The sequence below is a fragment of the Berkeleyomyces rouxiae genome, assembly GCF_048999995.1.
Source record: "Berkeleyomyces rouxiae strain 22BRR77 chromosome Unknown BrBRR77_ptg000002l, whole genome shotgun sequence".
Taxonomy (NCBI): Eukaryota; Fungi; Ascomycota; class Sordariomycetes; order Microascales; family Ceratocystidaceae; genus Berkeleyomyces; species Berkeleyomyces rouxiae.
Window position 1 is genome coordinate 1,374,377 of NW_027396492.1, and position 18,296 is coordinate 1,392,672.

An 18,296-nucleotide genomic window follows, 5' to 3' on the forward strand; every position below is an offset into this window, starting at 1 on the left:
GATGCTTGGAAAAGAGGGGGAGGAAAAATAAAGTAGACAGAAGCCGGTGGTGCAACGACGACGTCAAAGAAAAAAAAGAAAAGAGAGACTAGCGAGTAGAGCTGCAGAGATGAGAGTCCCCAAGCTTCATCCCTTCTCCTCATGTTCTCTTTTGCTTTGTTTTTTTTTTAGCTGCTGGTAGAGGAAGTATTTCCGAAAAGAAATACGACTCCTACAGGAAGGTTGACAAAGAAGGAAGAAAAAAAGCCGCAACAGGAGCTTCACCAAGGTCCATGTTGCCACTGCCAGTTCAATGTAGCCCTTGCTTTGTCTATCCAATAACTTGGCGTGCGCCCTCTTTACCCAGCACACCTCGCTCGCGTGGCTTGGGGCTATGAGACCTGCCCTTTTTTCTAGACAAGAAGCCAAAGACGCCGCCATTCTCCTTGTCCTTTTCCTGGTTCCCAGAGTCGGCTGGCAGTGTAGCGTCCTGTCGGGCGAGAGCAGACCAGCTGCCGTGGCCATCCAGCGTCACCTGTACGCCGCCGGTGGCGCTGTGGATGCGCCGGCCAGCCATGTTTTTTCGGATGATCTCGCTGTTGCTGACAACGGGCGGCGGCCGCGCGCCGTTCTTGCTGAATGAGCTGCTGGCACTGCGGTTACTTTGAATACTGCTGCCCAGGGCATGTGGCGACGTGTCGTTCGCTGGTTGTTGGTAGGTGGTCGGAGGGCTGCGGGATGAATTGCGGGTTCGGGACTGGGTGTAGGAGTGCGAATGCGAGGGATCGTTTGACGTAGAAGCATAGACAGTGTCATCTGTTGTTATCGCCATGCCTTGGGAATTGCCGGTGGTGGCAGGGCATTGTTTGCTGATTCCATCACATGACTGTACGTCAGACGAATCAATTCCGAGTTTGCGAAGAGCAGCAACTGTGTAGTCAAAGTTCTTGAACTCGCTGTCAATCATGCGGTACAGCTCATCTTCCCGGATTTCTTTGTCTGTGGCATCGTCCTTTAAGCGTTCGCGTGGTTTTTGGCGCCGTGCGCGGGCTTCTAACGGAGCTTCTTCCAAAAGCAACTCTTCTAGATCGTAAGTCGCATCAAAGTTGGTCTTTTCTGAGGATGGTACAAAGATGGGCTCGAGAAACTTCTTTTCCAAGCCATCAAAGTCAATAGCCTGAAAAAACTCGTTTTGTGTAAAGCTTTCCCACGTAGACCCCAAACGAGTGTCAGGGTTGACGTCTAGTGCTGCCATCATTGCATACATGCAAGGTATTGAAACCGGTGGTTGTGTTATGGGGAATCTAGGGCGTCCAGCTTGGATAGCTTGGCTTAGGGTCTGTTCTGAGTTGCCCTCGAATGGGCGCTTGTTGTAGATGCATTCATAGAACACGACACCAAGGGACCACCAGTCGGCGCGCACATCATAGCCTTTGCCAGCATATACTTCTGGGCCGAGATAGGCCAAGGTTCCAGATCTACTGGCTATCAGTCTCCCGGGGACGACATACGTGGCGACATTCTGCAAGTTTCATGTTAGCATAGTTAGTTACTGCGAGATGTTTCTTCTTCTTCTCCCTTGCAGCAGATTTTTTTATTGCAAATCTTGCCATACGCTAAAGCGAAGACGGCTCGGCACAGGGACGGAGAGAAGGGGCAAGGGAGTAGAGAGTCCTACAAAGTCTGTCAGATGCACATGGCCGTCAGCGTCCAGAAGGACGTTGTCAGGTTTTACATCTCGGTGAATAATGCCTTGGCTATGGACATAGCGCAAAGCGCAGCCCAACTCAGCAATCCAAAAGCGTACCGCTTCCTCGGTAAAGGTTTTGCGCGAAATGTGGAATCGAAGATCACCGCCGGTCATGAGATCGACGACTAGATACATGTACTCGATATCTTGGAAACTGTAGCGTAGATTGCAAATGAATGGGTGGTTGACATCCTCAAGCATGCGTCGTTCTCGAATGATGTTTCGCACGCTTTCAGATCTGATGACTACAGAGAGACGAGAAACATGTCAGTCTGCGACTAGATAGAAGGACAGGAAGATAGTTGGTGGGTGGCTTACTTTCGTCTTTGCGAATGTACTTGAGAGCAAATGAAAGACCGGTATCTTTGCGCTCGACAATGCGGACTTTGCCGAAAGCTCCTCGGCCCACAACGCGCAACAAGCGGAAGTGGTTGAGACTGACTTTAACACAAAAGGCGGATTGTTAGCAAACGAGGAATGTTGGGGGTGGTGTAGCCAGTTGGGTAAGCAGAAGCCCAGAGTGCAATTAGAGGGCGAGATACAACAACAGGGCGGGCCAAAGCGACATGATGCATGATGGCGCGGTATTATGGGGGAGAAGTAGAGTATGTGGTGTATGATGGATAGGTCGTACCTTGGCCGTCCAGTTCGACGAGTTTGCCTTGACTGTTGCCCATGATGACGGCGATTCCAGTTGGGATGGACTCGAGGGGATTTCGGAGGTTGATTAGTAGGCAGAGCAGAATTATGTCGGCAGTTTTGTGTAGAGATGGAAAGACGGTCACGCGGTGTGAGGAGATTTCGAATGTGCCATAGAGCGCTATCGAGACAGGCAGAGAAGGGCGTGTGTAGAGGGCGAGAAATTTAGAGAGCAGGTCGTCACCAGCAGTGCTTCTCGCAGTATAAACGGGCTCAATGCGAGTGGGTTGGATAGTGATGTCGAGATTGGCACTGTTGGAGCCAGATAGTGTTTTGCAACTGTCACAAGCCAGTAAGACGGATGGTGAGAATGGAGCAGCAGAGACAAGCAAAACACAGTCCACGGAGTGCAAGGAAGAAAGAAAACACAGTGGCGGCGGGCGGGTTGGGTTTGTGTATGCAAGTAGGCTCGTTCGCCGTGGAGAGAAAGCTATGATGTTTTGGTGGTCGTAAACGGAGCCGGCTTGTTATAGTACGGTGTATTATGTAGGGCAGGGCAATGAAAGCAGCCCGGATAAGTAATTGGAGGGGTGCAAGTCGACGGGGAAGAGGCAAATGAGACAGCTTTGACGGAGCAACGATAACGATAGCGATGAGGATGGCGATGAGGATGCAGATTCTAATACTAATGCTGATAGGAAATACAAAGCCCGGCCAAGATACAGCAGCAGCAAAAGGGAGAGCAGAGGGCGGGGCCGATGAAGATATAACAGGAAGAAAGAAGACAAGACGAGCAGGTCTGAAGCGGAAAAAAATACATAAATCAAGACTAAAAGATCCTGGTGTCTGTCTCGAGAACAAGAACCAAACCGGCCGAGCCAGGATCAAGGACAGGACATGCAGCAAGGAAGGCCAAGGAAGAAGAACAGAAGAACAGGGAAAAAGAGACGAGAAAACGACCAAATAAGGAGGGGGAGACAAGGCCACGAGCGAGAGAATTAAATGGCAGTGAATTAACATGTGCTCTACTTTGGTTTCGGCCCCAGCCCATGTCACTTCCATCGTCACCAGCGCTTTCACCGACTCAGGGCGCGCAGACAAAGGAAAGGGCATCTGATTTATAGGGCATAGTTCAGAGGACAGGCGCTAGACGCCCGCTGTTAGGGGGCAGGCGGGCAAGCGCTACAGGCGGTCCTCAGGCATGACAAAGACTCCAAGAGAAATACATCACTATGCGTGCGTCAAAGACCCCACCGCAACGTTCTCGTCAGTGTTTTTTCTCCCCGCCCTCCTTTTCGGGGCTTCTTCTTCTTCCATCTCTGCTTCGCTGCCATCTGATGCAAATGAGCAAATCCAATCACGGCCAAGCCCGAGCCCTCTTGTGTCTGCAGGCAAGCCAGCCCAGCGACAAGGATCTGTCGGTGGTGTTTGATGCTTGATGCTGGGGGCTTGGCCATCCTCGTTAGTTAACTAGCCCTCCAGCTAACCACTTGCAGGTCAAGCCTGTTATCCGTTTCTTCTGTCCTCTTTACCGCCTTGTCTCTCTCTGAATCTGCTAGCCAATCTCTAGCCGCGGCTTCAGCGACGTCTGCGTCCGCGTTCGTGTCTGTATCTGTGTCCATGTCTGTTTCTGTGGCCAGCCTGTGCTCTGGGACAGGCCGAAAGGACCCAGCAGGCCAAGCTTTTGAAACAGGGCCACAAACGTCTTCTAGTTCATTTCCTCAGATGGCACAATGAGCCCACTTGGCCGTGTGGCTGATCACTAATCGCATTATTCAGACAGAGGCACCGGCATACAGATTCCTGATGTTTCAAATCCGCCATTGCCATCTGGCCCAAGCTTGCTGTGCTGCCGTGTTCGCCCACCACACCACGGCGGCATCCCATGACCATCGCGACTTCCATCGGCCTGTATTCAGGTCCGACCCACGAGAAAGGCGCCTGCTGCTGCATGGCATTCCTTACATCACTAGTCCTCCCACTAGCGGGATGTACAATGCATCCACAACCACATGTTTTCCTCTGGCCCGCTCCCTCTTCGGTATCCTTCACTCCAAGTTCGAAACCCGCCCGCCCATTCGATTCGTATACCACAGCCAGATCATGTCCTAGCTCCAGTTTTAGTTTGCAGGGAGCATAAACAACACCACTAACGTCAAACTCTGGCCAGGGCCGTCCCTGGCTCATGTTCGCCTTTGAGGGGGAAAGGGGGCAAAACTGACTGCCCCGGGGTACCCATGCCATGGTCACAAGCCATGGAACACCTTGAAGAAAAAGAAGAAGCAAAAACAGAGCAAAAGAAGAAAAGAAGCCTGCTTCTGGAGCTTCGCTTCTGTCGGGCCCAGACTCTGTTGCTTCGGAGCGTTGCAGTGTACCGTTATCTAAACAAAAGCCATCCCCTCCCTCTGTGCTCACATTCAAGTAGCAGCACGCGATGGTACGCTACTGTGGCCAAGGACGTAAAAATAACCAACAAAGGGCCCTTCTTTGTCCTTTTTTCCTCTTTCTCCCTTGCGTGTGTCTCCGTCTTCATCTCTAGTTTTATCGCAGTCGTTGGTTGCTTGGTCTTTGCGCTCCATCCATCCATCCAGACGGCCGGTCCGCCAACTTTGTTCCCCTCTTAGGATCTCGCCCGGCCATAAACAACCAAATTGTCAGTCAGCTCCGACATGGACCAGGCTATCGGAACTTGGTGCTGCTGGCCGGCTTGTCTTCTGGCTATCGCTAGTTGCAAGCACAAGATGAAAGTGGGAAAGCCGGCCCCATACAAGGCCATTACGCATGTATGCATGTACACACACAGGTACCCTCCTCTTCTGTGTTTTAACCAATACTTGCTCTCACGCAAAAACGTCATCACACAATACTTCACAGCCCCTCCGCTAATCTTGTTCCGATTTGCTTTGGCTCTGATCGTCGTCCGAGCCAGAGGACTGCAGCTCAGCTGAGGGGGGCGAAAAAAATAATACAACTGAGAGAAGACATAAAAGAGGACAAGGAACACGTCCAAAGAGACCTGTCTCCTTTGTCTATACCGCCTTGTCAGGCTCGTCTTATCATTGTTCTTTTGTGTCTTGGCGCCGCCTTTGCCCACCTGATGATGGCTCCAAAACAAGTCGATCTCGGGACGACCTAGAGGTGAACAAGAGATGCATCCTTGTTTCATAGTAGCATAGTTAGTTAACACAGTTAGTTAACTACATAACATTCACCCACTGGTACAGGCACACAAAAGTGTTTGAAAGAATGCAATGGCCTGGTCAAATGCTAACCACTTGCAAGTCAAAGTACTTGGGAATCGCCTGGCTTTGCAGCGTCGCCGTTACGTATGCATATCCATATGCACATGCACATGCAGGGTACGCTCCAGAAACAACCGCCATGATAAGTGCCTGCAAGCCTGTCGCATCATATGTTAATTATCGACACTACTGCAGCTTGACCTGCAAGCTGTTGTTGTATTACTATAACCAGCCTCATGGCAGACACGAGGGCTTTTCAGCTACAGTTCTTGGGTCCCAAACCAGAAAAACGCAAGCAGAAAACTAAGAGGAGGAGATGAGAAAAGGGAAAACAGAGACTATCGACACAGACAGTCTGATGACGAAGAGGGAAATACTGCCTCTTGGCCGCCCCCCTTCCTTTCCTCCTCCCTCCCAACACAAAATCCTTCAAAAACGTGGCGGAAAGCAGGGACTCGCTCTTCATTCATGTGAGTCCGTCTGTAGCCCACCACCCACAGCCCCTAGCTGGCGTGTTAGCCATTGTGCTCAAGTCCAAGAATGCACTATTCATCTGTATAGTCTACTTGATGCCAACCTCTCGCGCCGAGTCTGCCAACGTGTCACTCAAATGCAGGCCTCGGCCAATGTTTGAGAGACACACCTCCCCAGACTCGAGGGCATGGCATGGGGCCTGACTGAAAGAAGCAAAAAAGAACACGCCATGGAAAGCCAGGGGACATGGGCAATGTCGATCATCACATCTGAAGCCATGTTAATGTTAGCCTTTCTGCCTATCGATAGCCATGCTAAGGCGATGTTTTCTTTTTCGCCGGGGCAACATGCAGCCAGCCAACGAGCGTGCAAGTTACAAGTTTGCTCCGGCGCAATGCAACGTTCTTGAACGCCGTTCAAGGAGTAACCGACCCAAAAAATATTACAGACCGGTGTGTTGTCGGCTGGCCGCCAGTATTCTGCCAGCTGCGGCAGTAGCGTTTCTGTAATGACAAGTTCTGCTTAGGCCGTATCATGAACTCTTTTTTTTGGGTACCTCTTCTATCCTGTTGACGACCTCTTGGTCCTTATTGCCAACATTCATTGGAACTTGTCGTCTCTCAGGCAAAGAATACCCTGGGCCACATTGTTTCTTGAGAAAGTTCGCCAAGCACGCCTACAGACACTAGAATCTGAATCGCCCTCGGCATCACCCACTCGAAACCCGTCACTCTGTTGCGCACATAAGTGAGGACATTTGGGGCCTCATCCCAGGTTTAGTGCCGGATGACACTTAGCGCCACGGCTTCGCTAGGGCTACGGCATTTTTTGTTTTTGGGTATTCCACCTTTTTAGTGTCCGCATCACGGTCATATCAGCCTATGACCCCCCCCTACAGTGGCCATATGTGTCGCATTTAACATAAAGACAGCATTCCCCTCTCTACCTTGTTTCACGAAAGGCCGAAGGGGAGGCAAATCACAGGAGACGTCTAATAAACAAAAACTCGGTTTCAAGCTGTCCCAAGAGAATAAGAAAAAGAAAAAGGAACAAAAAAGGGACAAAAAATCGCAGCAAGAAATACAAGGCCTGAAGACTGCGGCGGGGATTTGGAGCTTCGGAGATGCCGTGTGCAAGCAAGCTTAGTTTGCAGTTTTGAAATCCCCTAACTAACAAACGCCCACCCTTGCAAAAAGAAAAAATGATGAAATGACCGACTAACTACATGTGAAAATAAACATGAACCAGATTTCTGAGTGGACGGAATCAATTTCATGCAAATTATCTCTTTTTTTTTTCGGAACGTCGCTATTAGAGTTTTGTTAAACAAGGTTCATGAAAAGGTACAAGCACATACAGACATATGGCCAACCCAAAGAAAAAGACGCTAAAGATAACTACTACTATAGCCAACCCATCATCACCACTTCATACAATTTCAAGCATATTTCCAAGCAAGGCCTTTTGCTTGGCTCTCTTCACACACATGGATTTCCCGAGGAAAGGAAAAGAAAAACAACTCTCCCAAACATGAACCGTCCTACCCGTCTCTTGGCTTCGTAGCCGACGGTTTTTGGCCAAGCGAGCTTGGCTCAGGGTTGTCCAGTTCTACATGCAGTATGAGTGACTGAAGATTTCTCTGGCAAGCAGATAGTTAGCAGGTCTTCTCTCTACAAGTATGTATACGTCCATGTGTATGTGTTCCCAAAATCCCTCTCGGCCGTCGGCTAGCTCTTGGGCGGCTTATTTCCTCAAAGACACGGCGGAAGCTCTGTTCTCTGGATCGCTCTCACCATCTATAAATTGGGATATACAAACACGGTAGACAGCTGGGAACCCGAGCGGCACCGTCATGTTTGCTCTCCAAGCATTTCCATACGCGTGTGTGGCCTCGTCTCTACAACAGGTGCGTGTAGATGCGTATCCACACCCATACTACATGCAGCAATACAAGTACAAGAGCATACAGTGCAAAGCAGCCCGAGAACGAGGTGCATATGTACATATGTATGTATGTGTGTACACACCTACATGCGTGGAATCAGAAATGGCTGGCTGGCCGCAAGTCTGCGGAAGAATCAACTCACTTCGGTCTGGTCTGCACACCGTGTATGAGAGCTTTAACCTTGCAACTGTCAGGCAAGATCTGCACTCAATCATCCCCTTCTCCTCTGAAATCCTCGACTACAACCTTTACCTGGGCATGTGTCAGTTCTCGTTACTCCAGGCTTGTATTTGGTGTCCATGCGCTTACAGGTATGCACACATGCATACATACATACATACATAAAAGATACAACAGCTGTTGGAATCCACCGCCATGGCACCCGTGGTCTGTCAATTCGCCAAGTCACCAGTTCTAGGCACAAGCCAGTTCATTCGTGACAGCGACAGTGACAATAACAATAGCAGAAACAGGAGGCAGGAGGTCCAGGGTGCCGCCAGGCTTGGTCTATAACAGAAAAGAAGGGCTATATACGAAACTATGCCACTTAATACTACTCGAACCCTCGCCATAACCACCACTATCGTGTCTCCGCTTTTCTTGTTCATTTTCCCGGCGTTCGGCTCCGTCTCAAGTACACCACCTTCGGCGATGTTGCGGATGTATTATGTACTCCTATATCTTTATTACATCTAGTCTCCACAAAAGTCCCCTCTTAAATAAGCGCGGTGTCGGGCCGTGGTTGTCTCCAACACATCTTTCTCTATTACCGCAACAACAAAACCAACGCCGTTGACATGGACTCAACGAGCGCCTGAATGAGCCTGATGACAATGTAATATTTTGGTTAAAACGGAGAGTTAAATCAATAATCCCCCTTGGCCACGGAAGACACCAAGAAAGGTTTGTTGTTATCTCTTCAACAGGCGGTGATGAGGTGGTCTGAATCCTGATCCCTTCAGCCCAAAACCACAATGTCTGGAACAAGTGAGATCTTTCGTATATGTAGCTGCAGTCCTTGATATAGGATATGCTGTCAACTATAGGGCAGGTCTAAACCATGGTTGTCTTTACATGTATGTGTTCTAGACCACGTGCGGCTTCCGGCAGAGCTATCCATCGGTAGCCATCCATCAGGCTGCTGCTGCCTGGAGTCGTAGAAGACTATTGACCCGGCTACAGAAGCCAGAACGGAACAATCTGAGAGTCTCGAGGCCGTTCTATATTCATAGACTGCCGTTTAATGCCACGTCAACCTCACGCACTACTACATGCTACAATAATGCCTTGTACTACAACATGATGTATGGTGTAACATGGGCTGATGTCACTCATCTCTACCTCTATAGTTTCTGACTGAGAGTGATTCATACACTAGCTATTCTATGGCAGATTGGCTTTTTATCATATACAAGTCCAAGTGATATCAATCTTCCGGTAGTTCTCAACCTTGCCACCTCACGGATGAAGGCATGGGCAGGTCATGACACCAGCCCGCCCGATTTCTGTCACTATGTAAATTTCAATCCGCAAAGATTAACCATGATTCAATTTTCTATAATCCTATTATCTCTACAGATTATCCAACGCCATACAAGCATCCTAATCCAATTTGATTCGGCGTCGGTATGCCGCACCTCACGATACCGACAAAGAGGGGCGAGTTGCATATGCCACTAACCCTAGCACATGCACCCAACACCTCATTTGTGACACAACTGCAGATAATTCTCGACCACGATGTGAGATATTAATCGAGATCCAACACTTCTCTTTGCTTTATAAATCTACCAACATCAAAAGCGAAAATTGTGGAAACTCGCGCAGATATTGCACGACGACTTACTTACATACATATGCATGGCTAACTATACATTCTGCATGTTTTGTTCCAGAAAGTCCGACTTACGCCTAGCTTAGTGTAGAGGATATTTCCCTATCTGGTAATAATGCAGTTTACGGAACGCCGTGGAGCAAGAAAGACTCCCTGTAGGTTTTATGTAACCATGTAGCTTTCTATAGTCACCACTTCCTTAGCCTCCAGATTCTAGTCAGGTGGATGAGGGAAGCTGGGCGTTGTCGAGAATTTATACTGAAGCTCAAGCTGGAGGAAGCTTGGCTTCCCCCTCTTAATGGTGCTGGAGGAGCTGACTTGAGAACATGGAAACGGAGTGAACGGAACATTTGGGAGAAAAGAAAAGAACGTTTGGAATAATGGCTCAAGTGGATGAGCAGGGTGATGGTGTGTGTAACCCTTACCCTAACTGATTCGACACCGCCCTCTAACAACAACATCGCGATTTGTTGCCAAGATGGAAGCAAAGAAGGCTTTGGGTTCATCGGAAACTTGAAAGTCGATTCGCCATCACACTCCAGTCGTTCATTGCGCCGTCCTTTATGTTCTCTCCTTCCGGCACTATGTCGTAGCTGCAGTGGCTCAGCTATGGGAGGAAGAGGGGGGTGGGGGTGGCTTTCTGCAAAGATTGTTTAGTTCAGCTGATTCGTATCTATTTCAACCGTGTAACGAAGATCAAGATATCACAGACAGAAATAGAGCTGCTTCGTCTCATCCAAGATACAAGGCTGATTTGACAGAGCCGGCTGTCTAGATATCCGGAGGTGTGGGTATGAGTAAATGGCGTACATCACACGCATGAAAAGCCGACGATCAACTTTTCGTAGGTATTACAAAACACAGCGGCTAATCTGTGCCAGGTAATTAATAGACGTTTCCAAGGTCCTTGGATCTTCTGAAGTTTTCTAGCGCAAGCATGAATAACAATAAAACTTGATTTGCTGTGATGCCATGTTCTGGGTCACTCTTTTCGTTGAAACCACGGAGGCTAAATATAGACCAACCCGACAACAACCAATTATTTGAGACATTCCGCAAGGCAAAGCAGATGCTGAAACAACTCTGATTTGATGAAATGGCCGTATACACACCTGGGGAGAGAGAAAGAACAAGTCAAGAGAAAAAGAAAAAAAAAGCCTATTCTCGGGAACCTCTGTCCATGCTTGGACGGCTCAACAAGCAGCATACACCCCCAATTCCCGGCCAAGCCTCCCTCTACCGATCAGTCACAAGCTTAGTTTCCACGTGTATTCCTCTTGACCACATTTCCGCTGGCAATGCTGGAATGTGCCGGACAGCCAGGCGAGGAATGCTATAAATGTCATGCCATGTTACATATGGCCACCGCCGCGACATCGAGGTGACTACGCCAAGAAAAGAGAGACGCCGGTGGTAAAGACTCGCAGCGATGGGATGGATGAGCAAGCCAATGTAACAATGCAATGGAGTTGGACTTTTTCGAGTCATCATGTACGAACAGGTACTAATAAGCAGACGATATGGAGGTGCCGGCGATCCATTCCCAAGAAAACTCAGAAAGTCCAATCTCTCCACAAGCACTTGAACATGAAGAGTCCGCGGATAGCATGCTCAATGCATCCTCCAACGCAAGATTGGCTTTCTAGTGCGAAAATAAAGTCGGGAGGGAGGGTAACGGGACACGACCCTCTGGAGAAGGGGAAACAGCCCGGCTCAAGCCGGTATCCAAGCGTCTCTTCGAGGCCAGGTCCCTACCACAACAATGGTTGCACACTCCGTCGGGTACGTGTGATAGAGCGCCGCCCGTGCCACGACCGGTTCTTCGTGGGAAGCGTGCCGTGAAAAACTCATATTACATAATAATGTACCTGTGTAGAATACAAGCACGCGCTTCCAAAGTGATGGTTGCGCAGAGCGGACAAAGACGAGAATGGCGAGATTGCTAAATCACTATTTCATGCCTAGTCTCATAAGTAGAGACATTAAAATGACTCTATGTTGGGTGGCAACGAGCCGGATTTGAAGGACGGGAAGGCCCCTTCAGCATCAGATGAGATAAGACGACAGGTTTTCGGTGCAGTTAAGGAGTCATCTTGACGGTGCTGAAATGCAGTTGGCGTTGGCCAATCCATTCCAGTTGTCAATCCACTATGGGCGTGGCGTCTGCAAGTTTTGGAAATATGCAGATTCCTTCATTCCAGTCGAAGCCATGATGCGGGTAGAATAGGTAGCCGGGACGCCGTGGTGTAACCAAAAGCCTGTGACCTTGCATAATGCCAGGTCTTTTTTGTTCAAGTCAATGGGCAGGTGGCACACTGAAGAGATGCCGGTGGAGTTATCGGAGATGCTTCCGCTGAGCCAATCAACATTGCTGACAGCAATGTCGGTCAAGCCTGTCAGATGGAGAGAGAAAACCCGCGCCCATCACCTCCCTACGTGCGTTCATGTGCATGAAGTCACGAGCAGTCTAATATAGCTTTGGTTGCGTGAACCGGGTGCCTCCGCGCTGTGAGCCAACTGCAACGCGATCTGAGCTTTGCATCCAGCGTTCACTCCGGTCCACCGAGAACAACAAGCGTGTGCGTGCGTCGACATCTTCCTCCTGTTCCTCAGACTACGGAGAGGCAATAGTGCAAGTTCCTAAGTGACTCTAGTAAGCTGGTTGGAACAGTCGAACTGCAGAACGACGACGTGAGATATACTCGCAAGCTCGCTAATCGCGGGAGAGAAAAAAAAACGCAGAACAATCAAGACCAGGCCGCGCCCTGTGGCGATTGGGGTAGCATCTTGAGATCGCGAATGGCTGATCTGAATAAGGCTGAGCCTGGGTGGTGGCAAGTTGGTAGTGGCAGGGCAAGGCGAGGCTGGGCGCATGCCAGGAAGTATGGATGGGTAACTATTAGTTACGTGGACTGTACATCACCAGGAGATAACCCCGGCAGTTTGTTTGTTCGCCAACACCGGAGATTCATCTCGACTTATTACTCAGGCGAGTCAATGATTGCGTTTGCTGGTTGGCCTTGCTTGGCATGGGTGTCCGCCAGGGAGATTTTCTTGGTGTTGGCCAAGCTTGAGTAGACTAGGGTCTGGTCTCTCTGTGTTAGTAAGCAGCAGATGAAGCCCGGCACACACGCAGATTCAGATTTGCCTGTACTCCGGCAGTCGCCAGATCATACAAAGATGCCAAGATCCAACGCCACTGATTCCTCGTCTTCTGTCTACACTTTAATTCGCAATATTGCCAGCTGGGTACACCGTCTTTGTTACAGCTGTCGATTTGCAGAAATACATGCATGGAAATTCCCAGCGAAAACGTAGATCTTGCTCCGATAAAGAGATTTTGTTTTGGGGAAGGGGGGCGTAAAGCCGAAGGGAAGGGGGGAGGTTATTGTTACAGAGTGGATGATTAGACATGAAATTGTAGACAGGATTGCCGGCCAAAATAGATCTTCAATAAGCTTCTATTGGGAAATGCAAATGCAGGGCAAATGTCTGAACAGACCAGGCTCAAGAAGCGTATAGGTACTTGTAGCTCGGTGGCTTGTTTACTGGAGAGCACAGACACCTGGGACTGGAGGCTTGATGCAAGAGATGCGGCCAAAGCGTGGGTGGACGGGACAGGGATAACCTTTTTGTCAACAGCCGGTAACCCTATAGGAGGAGGAAAAGGGTTCAATATAGTCAAACCTAATTGCATACATACATAGACACAGATACATCTGGCCACAACTCGTCCCAAGTAGACAAGACCATTCGCTACGGCCAGTCCATGGGATAAAAAAGCCCGAATCGGGACACTAGGTACAAGTGAATATAAGCTTGAGGCTCTGGATGTGTGTGCATTGTGCATGATCGAGGCTGTCGTTCGGGTGGTAGTGCCACTTCTAAGTTGAGATTGTGGACGTGGACCGGCAGCACAACAGTGGGAAGAGAGATACAATGTCTGTGTGAGGGTTGCATGTAGTTTACCGGGTATTAGCTAAGGCCAATTTTGGTGAAGAAAGGGGACGTACAGGGTGAACAATGTGGAGGCGGCAAGGGAGAGAGAGAGAGAGAGGGTGAACGTAGAGTGCAAGTAAGGCGGTATCTGCCCACGGGTATGTGGCGGAGAGGAGAGGATGAAGGATTGGTTAGCCAAGGAGCGCCGTTCTTGCGCAAAGATTCAAAGACTCGACATCAGATTGTGTGGATTAAGATTGGCCGAGTTTTAGGCACAACAAGCGAGTAAACAGGTAGTTTGATGGTGAGTGAGAAATAAAGTAAAACAGTGAATGTGCACCGAAAATAAAGAGAAAGGACGGACATCTGTGACGTCCAGGAATAGGCCACAGACGCGGTCAGTGATGGAGGGTTCAGTGGTTTGAGGGGAGGTGAACTGAGCCACTGGCTGACTGGTGCAGACTCATGGCGGCTGCTGTGAAGCAATATTGGGATACAGGGACCAAGTGGGTAAGCAAAATAAGATTAACCATGAAGGAGTTGTGTACCATACATATGTGTGTATGTACGTAGGCATGTAGGTATAGTTGTAGGGCTTATGCAGACCGACCCTGGTTTTGAAGCCATCCCACTGCAACCAGACAAGACAAGTCGTTGTTTTGTGTATCCCTTTTCCTGCTTCTTTATTGCTTCTATCGGGCTGTTCCAAACAAGTCAGGATTTTGTTTTGTAGGAGAAGACAGGGCATAGGGGAGCATAATATTGGCAGCGTGGTCGTTGGATGCAGCAAAGGAGATGAAAACTGGAGAGCCATATATTAATATGTACACTTGCTGATAATGTCGCCGTTGGATGAAAGGATGGCGGCAAAAAAAAACAAATGAGCTCAAGTCAAGCGGGGCTGTGCATTCATGAGTTGTAGTAGATGGGTCGTTGGTCAACCGCGTTGTTGATGTGGTGGGCGGCCCGGAGATGCAGACAGCGTTGCCATGACCGCTACATGCCTCCTAACTCGGGCCTGGCATGCACATGGATGGGCATTGTAGCCGCTTGGGGCTTGCTGACCAGTCCGCCCTGCTGAAGAGACGTGGACGGGCAGAGCAGCCAGTTGGGTGTTGGAATGTCATGCATTGCGCTTTAGCGACAGGACGACAACACCACCACCACTACCACCACCACGACAGCAGATGACTGGCAGATTGCGTGACGCGCCACTAGCCAAGTCCGACTCGCCCGACCGACCTGTCCTGGTACAGGCGAATAGCGCACATGTGTATGGTTGGATTAACCAGGAGACCAGAACAGAACGGCCCAGGCCCGCTGGCGAACACCAGCTGGTTAGCGGGGAGCCTCTAGGCGACTTTCTAGCTCTGTGAGCCAGGGAGAGGCCTTGGTTGTGCTTCTTGCCCCTTGTCAAGCCGCTTTGTTCTGCCGGCGACGAGACGGACTTCTGGTGCGGTGGATTTATTTCTCCTTGGCCAGCCAGTCCCGCCAATCTCTGGGAGGGCACAAGAGGTGCTTCCAGAGGGCTTGGCGATGTGGGAGAGGAGGCGGAGGGGAGCGGAGGAGAAGGGGGGGAGGGGATGGTGCTGCAGGGCCTGGGGGGTCGTTTTCGTTGTGCTTCAGGCAACTTGGTGTCAAAGGCATCGCCGTAGTCCAAACTCGGTAAGCTGCAGAAGGCTGTTCCTGACTTGTGCAATCCAGCCAACCCCAAAGCACAACTTACAAGTGGGACCTGTACAACTCAGCAGTAACTCTGGGTCAACTAGCCAGTTCTTGTGCTGGCGGTAGGAGTCCAGCGAGACAAAAATAACGTCGGGCTTGTGTGAGGGGCCCCAACTGTGCTGTGATTGAATATAGAACACTGCCCAAGCCTTGAGCCCTAAGCCCACAGGCTAAAGCCCGAAACTATCGTCCTTTGTCCGCCGGCAACCGCACCGAGCGCCCTCGCACGACGCATTGCTATCCCGTACTCTACGCAAAGAAAAAAAAAAAAAAAAAAACAACAAAAAAAGCAACAAAACCCGAGCTACACGTCCTGCATTTACACCTGCAAGCCTGGTGCTGCCGCCAATTGGCGCGATGGATGATTTGCCAGCTCTGCACTGGCTTGGTTTCCTGGACTGGGATTGCTGAACTGGGACTTGGACTTGAGACCAAGCCCCTGGGGGGCCCATGCGGCTAGGGTTGCATTAATGTCATCTGGGCGGAGTGTGGGAGTTTTCTGTTCCTCTGTAGACGGGCCTCCTCCTCCATTTTGTGGCCTTGGGCGGATTCTTGAGGGATTCTGCTGTCCACACTGGTGTTAGAGACTCTGTCCAAGGTCTACACTGTGAGGTCTTCCAATGCCAATGTTCTGCCGTCGTCTGAATGCGACCTGCTGGCTTGTATGCCCTCGTCCAGACGATGAGGCCATTCCCACTTGCACAATCTCTCTCTCTCTCTCTGGTATTGCATAACAACCCACTGCTGCACCAGTTGTGCTATTCTTTTCTCCGCCAACCCCTGTCCCCTGGCCATAATCCCACCCTCATTTTCTCTGCTTCCTCTTCATCTCCATGTGCCCATCGAGCCCCTGTCATCCCTTCTGCACCCACGCCTCCCCCTTGCTCTCCTCTCCTCTCACACGCCTCGAACATGGACAGTCAGTCTCCTTCTCGCCTCCGCCAGGCTTAGGCTCTTGTGTGCTTGTGCTTGGGACTCCTTTCCAGACAAGACTTACCGCTCGCTCTCTTGTCTGTACCGGCTGTTTCTGTTTAAAAGTGCGCCTGGTCCGCGTCCGTCAGTCACCAATCTCTCTCGCTTTGTTCATCGCGCTCATCATCGTGTTTCCTGTTCTTTACAACTGCTTTACTACAGTCATTCCTTCAACCTAATAATCTTTTCATATTCATATTCATTCCCTCATCATCTTTATTCACTTCAAACCTTTTAACTACTACCACTACAACACCACCACCACCACCACTACCACCTTCACCATGCAGTACTCTACCTTCACTCTCCTGGCCGCCCTTGTTGGCAACGTCCTGGCTCAGACCGCCGGCTTCAACGCCATCACCGCTCCTACCCGCGACCAGGTCCTGACTGCCGGCTCGTCGTTCGCCATCCAGTGGACTCCCGACGCCACCTACAACGCCGACACTGTTTCCATCCAGCTGCTGGCCGGTACTTCCAACACCACCCTGCAGGTTGCCCCTGGCGCCATTGCCTGTAAGAATCCACCATAACTGCCTTGCAGCCTTTGCGCATTCCGCTGACCAATTTGCCTTTTATCAATAGCTTCCATCTCTAGCGCTGCTGGTGAGTACCTGTGGGCTATCCCCTCCTCTTTGGAGCAGGCGAACACCTACGGCTTCAAGCTGGTTCTGGACAAGGACAACTCCATCTTCCAGTACTCCAACCCCTTCTCCATCACCTTCGGTGAGGGCAGCACTTCCAGCCAGGAGGCCACCTACGGAGAGACTGAAGCCACCACCTCCACCACTACCTCCAGCTCCGCCACCACCTCCGAGCCCGCTTACGGCGAGCCCGAGTCCTCTGCTCCCGCTGAGGAGACCACCACCTCTGCTGCCAGCTCCACCACCACCACCTCTGAGCCCGTCTACGGCGAGCCCGAGTCCTCTGCTCCCGCTGAGGAGACCACCACCACCACCCCCACCGCTCCCACCACCGCTCCCAGCTACAACAACGGCACCGATGCCCAGCCCACCACTCTGATCCCCGTCGGCACCGGCACTGCTGCTCCCAGCGGCACCGGCGCTGTCACCGGCCCCTCCAACCCCATCACTGCCGGTGCTGGCTCCGTCGGTGCTCCTCTGGCCCTGCTGGCCGGTGTCGCCGCTCTGATGCTCTAAGTGCATAAACCATTGTAGATATTGGGTTGCGTGGTGCTTTCTGTCATTTCTCTTGCTTTTTATTTTTTCTATTCGTGGCGCTTGCATTGAGTTGGAGCTTGCCAGTTTTTCATGTGCTTTTTTCAAAGACTGCCACCGCCATTGGCTGGCGGTGACTAGCTGGCAGTGTGCCGGTGTTGCTTTTCGGTGATATTGGCCCTGCTAGAGATTGGTCCTGGTTATGTAAAAGGTTCTTTCTTGATTCCCATATTTCCTGCTGTTGCTATGCAATTCATGGTTATATATTTTTTTCTTTGTCATTTTGGTGATTTATATACAGTATAATGAACTTCTATTAAACTATGCTGTTGTGTTTGGTTCCTGCATGTGATGTGTCTCGAAGTAGTCTACTCAATCTGCCTTTTATGCTTGTGCAAGCAAATATGGACATGGGTAACAGCACTATGTAACTGCATCATATATGTGTGTAAATGGCCGTCTTGTGGCTGCAGGTGGCTGCATGTGGCAATCTTCCTAAACAGGAAGGTGCTCATTGATACTCAAAGAAAGACAACGGCTTTGTTAGCGATCGCTTTCCTTCGTCGTGCATAACTCTGCATAACTATACATAATTATACATAATTGTGCACATAATTGT

General features: G+C 50.2%; 2 protein-coding genes across 2 annotated transcripts; one reads left to right on the forward strand and one right to left on the reverse strand.

The window, feature by feature from the left end:
- Window positions 1-310: 310 nt before the first annotated feature.
- On the reverse strand, window positions 311-2,406 carry BROUX77_001935 (uncharacterized protein; the record flags this gene model as incomplete). The annotated part of the gene is made up of 4 exons (XM_073746419.1): window positions 311-1,501; window positions 1,658-1,974; window positions 2,048-2,170; window positions 2,364-2,406. The coding sequence occupies 4 exons, from the start codon at window positions 2,404-2,406 to the stop codon at window positions 311-313; spliced, it is 1,674 nt and encodes a 557-aa protein (XP_073607017.1).
- Window positions 2,407-16,783: 14,377 nt separating this feature from the next.
- On the forward strand, window positions 16,784-17,659 carry BROUX77_001936 (uncharacterized protein; the record flags this gene model as incomplete). Its single annotated transcript, XM_073746420.1, has 2 exons — window positions 16,784-17,015; window positions 17,085-17,659. The coding sequence occupies 2 exons, from the start codon at window positions 16,784-16,786 to the stop codon at window positions 17,657-17,659; spliced, it is 807 nt and encodes a 268-aa protein (XP_073607018.1).
- Between the last annotated feature and the right edge of the window lie 637 nt (window positions 17,660-18,296).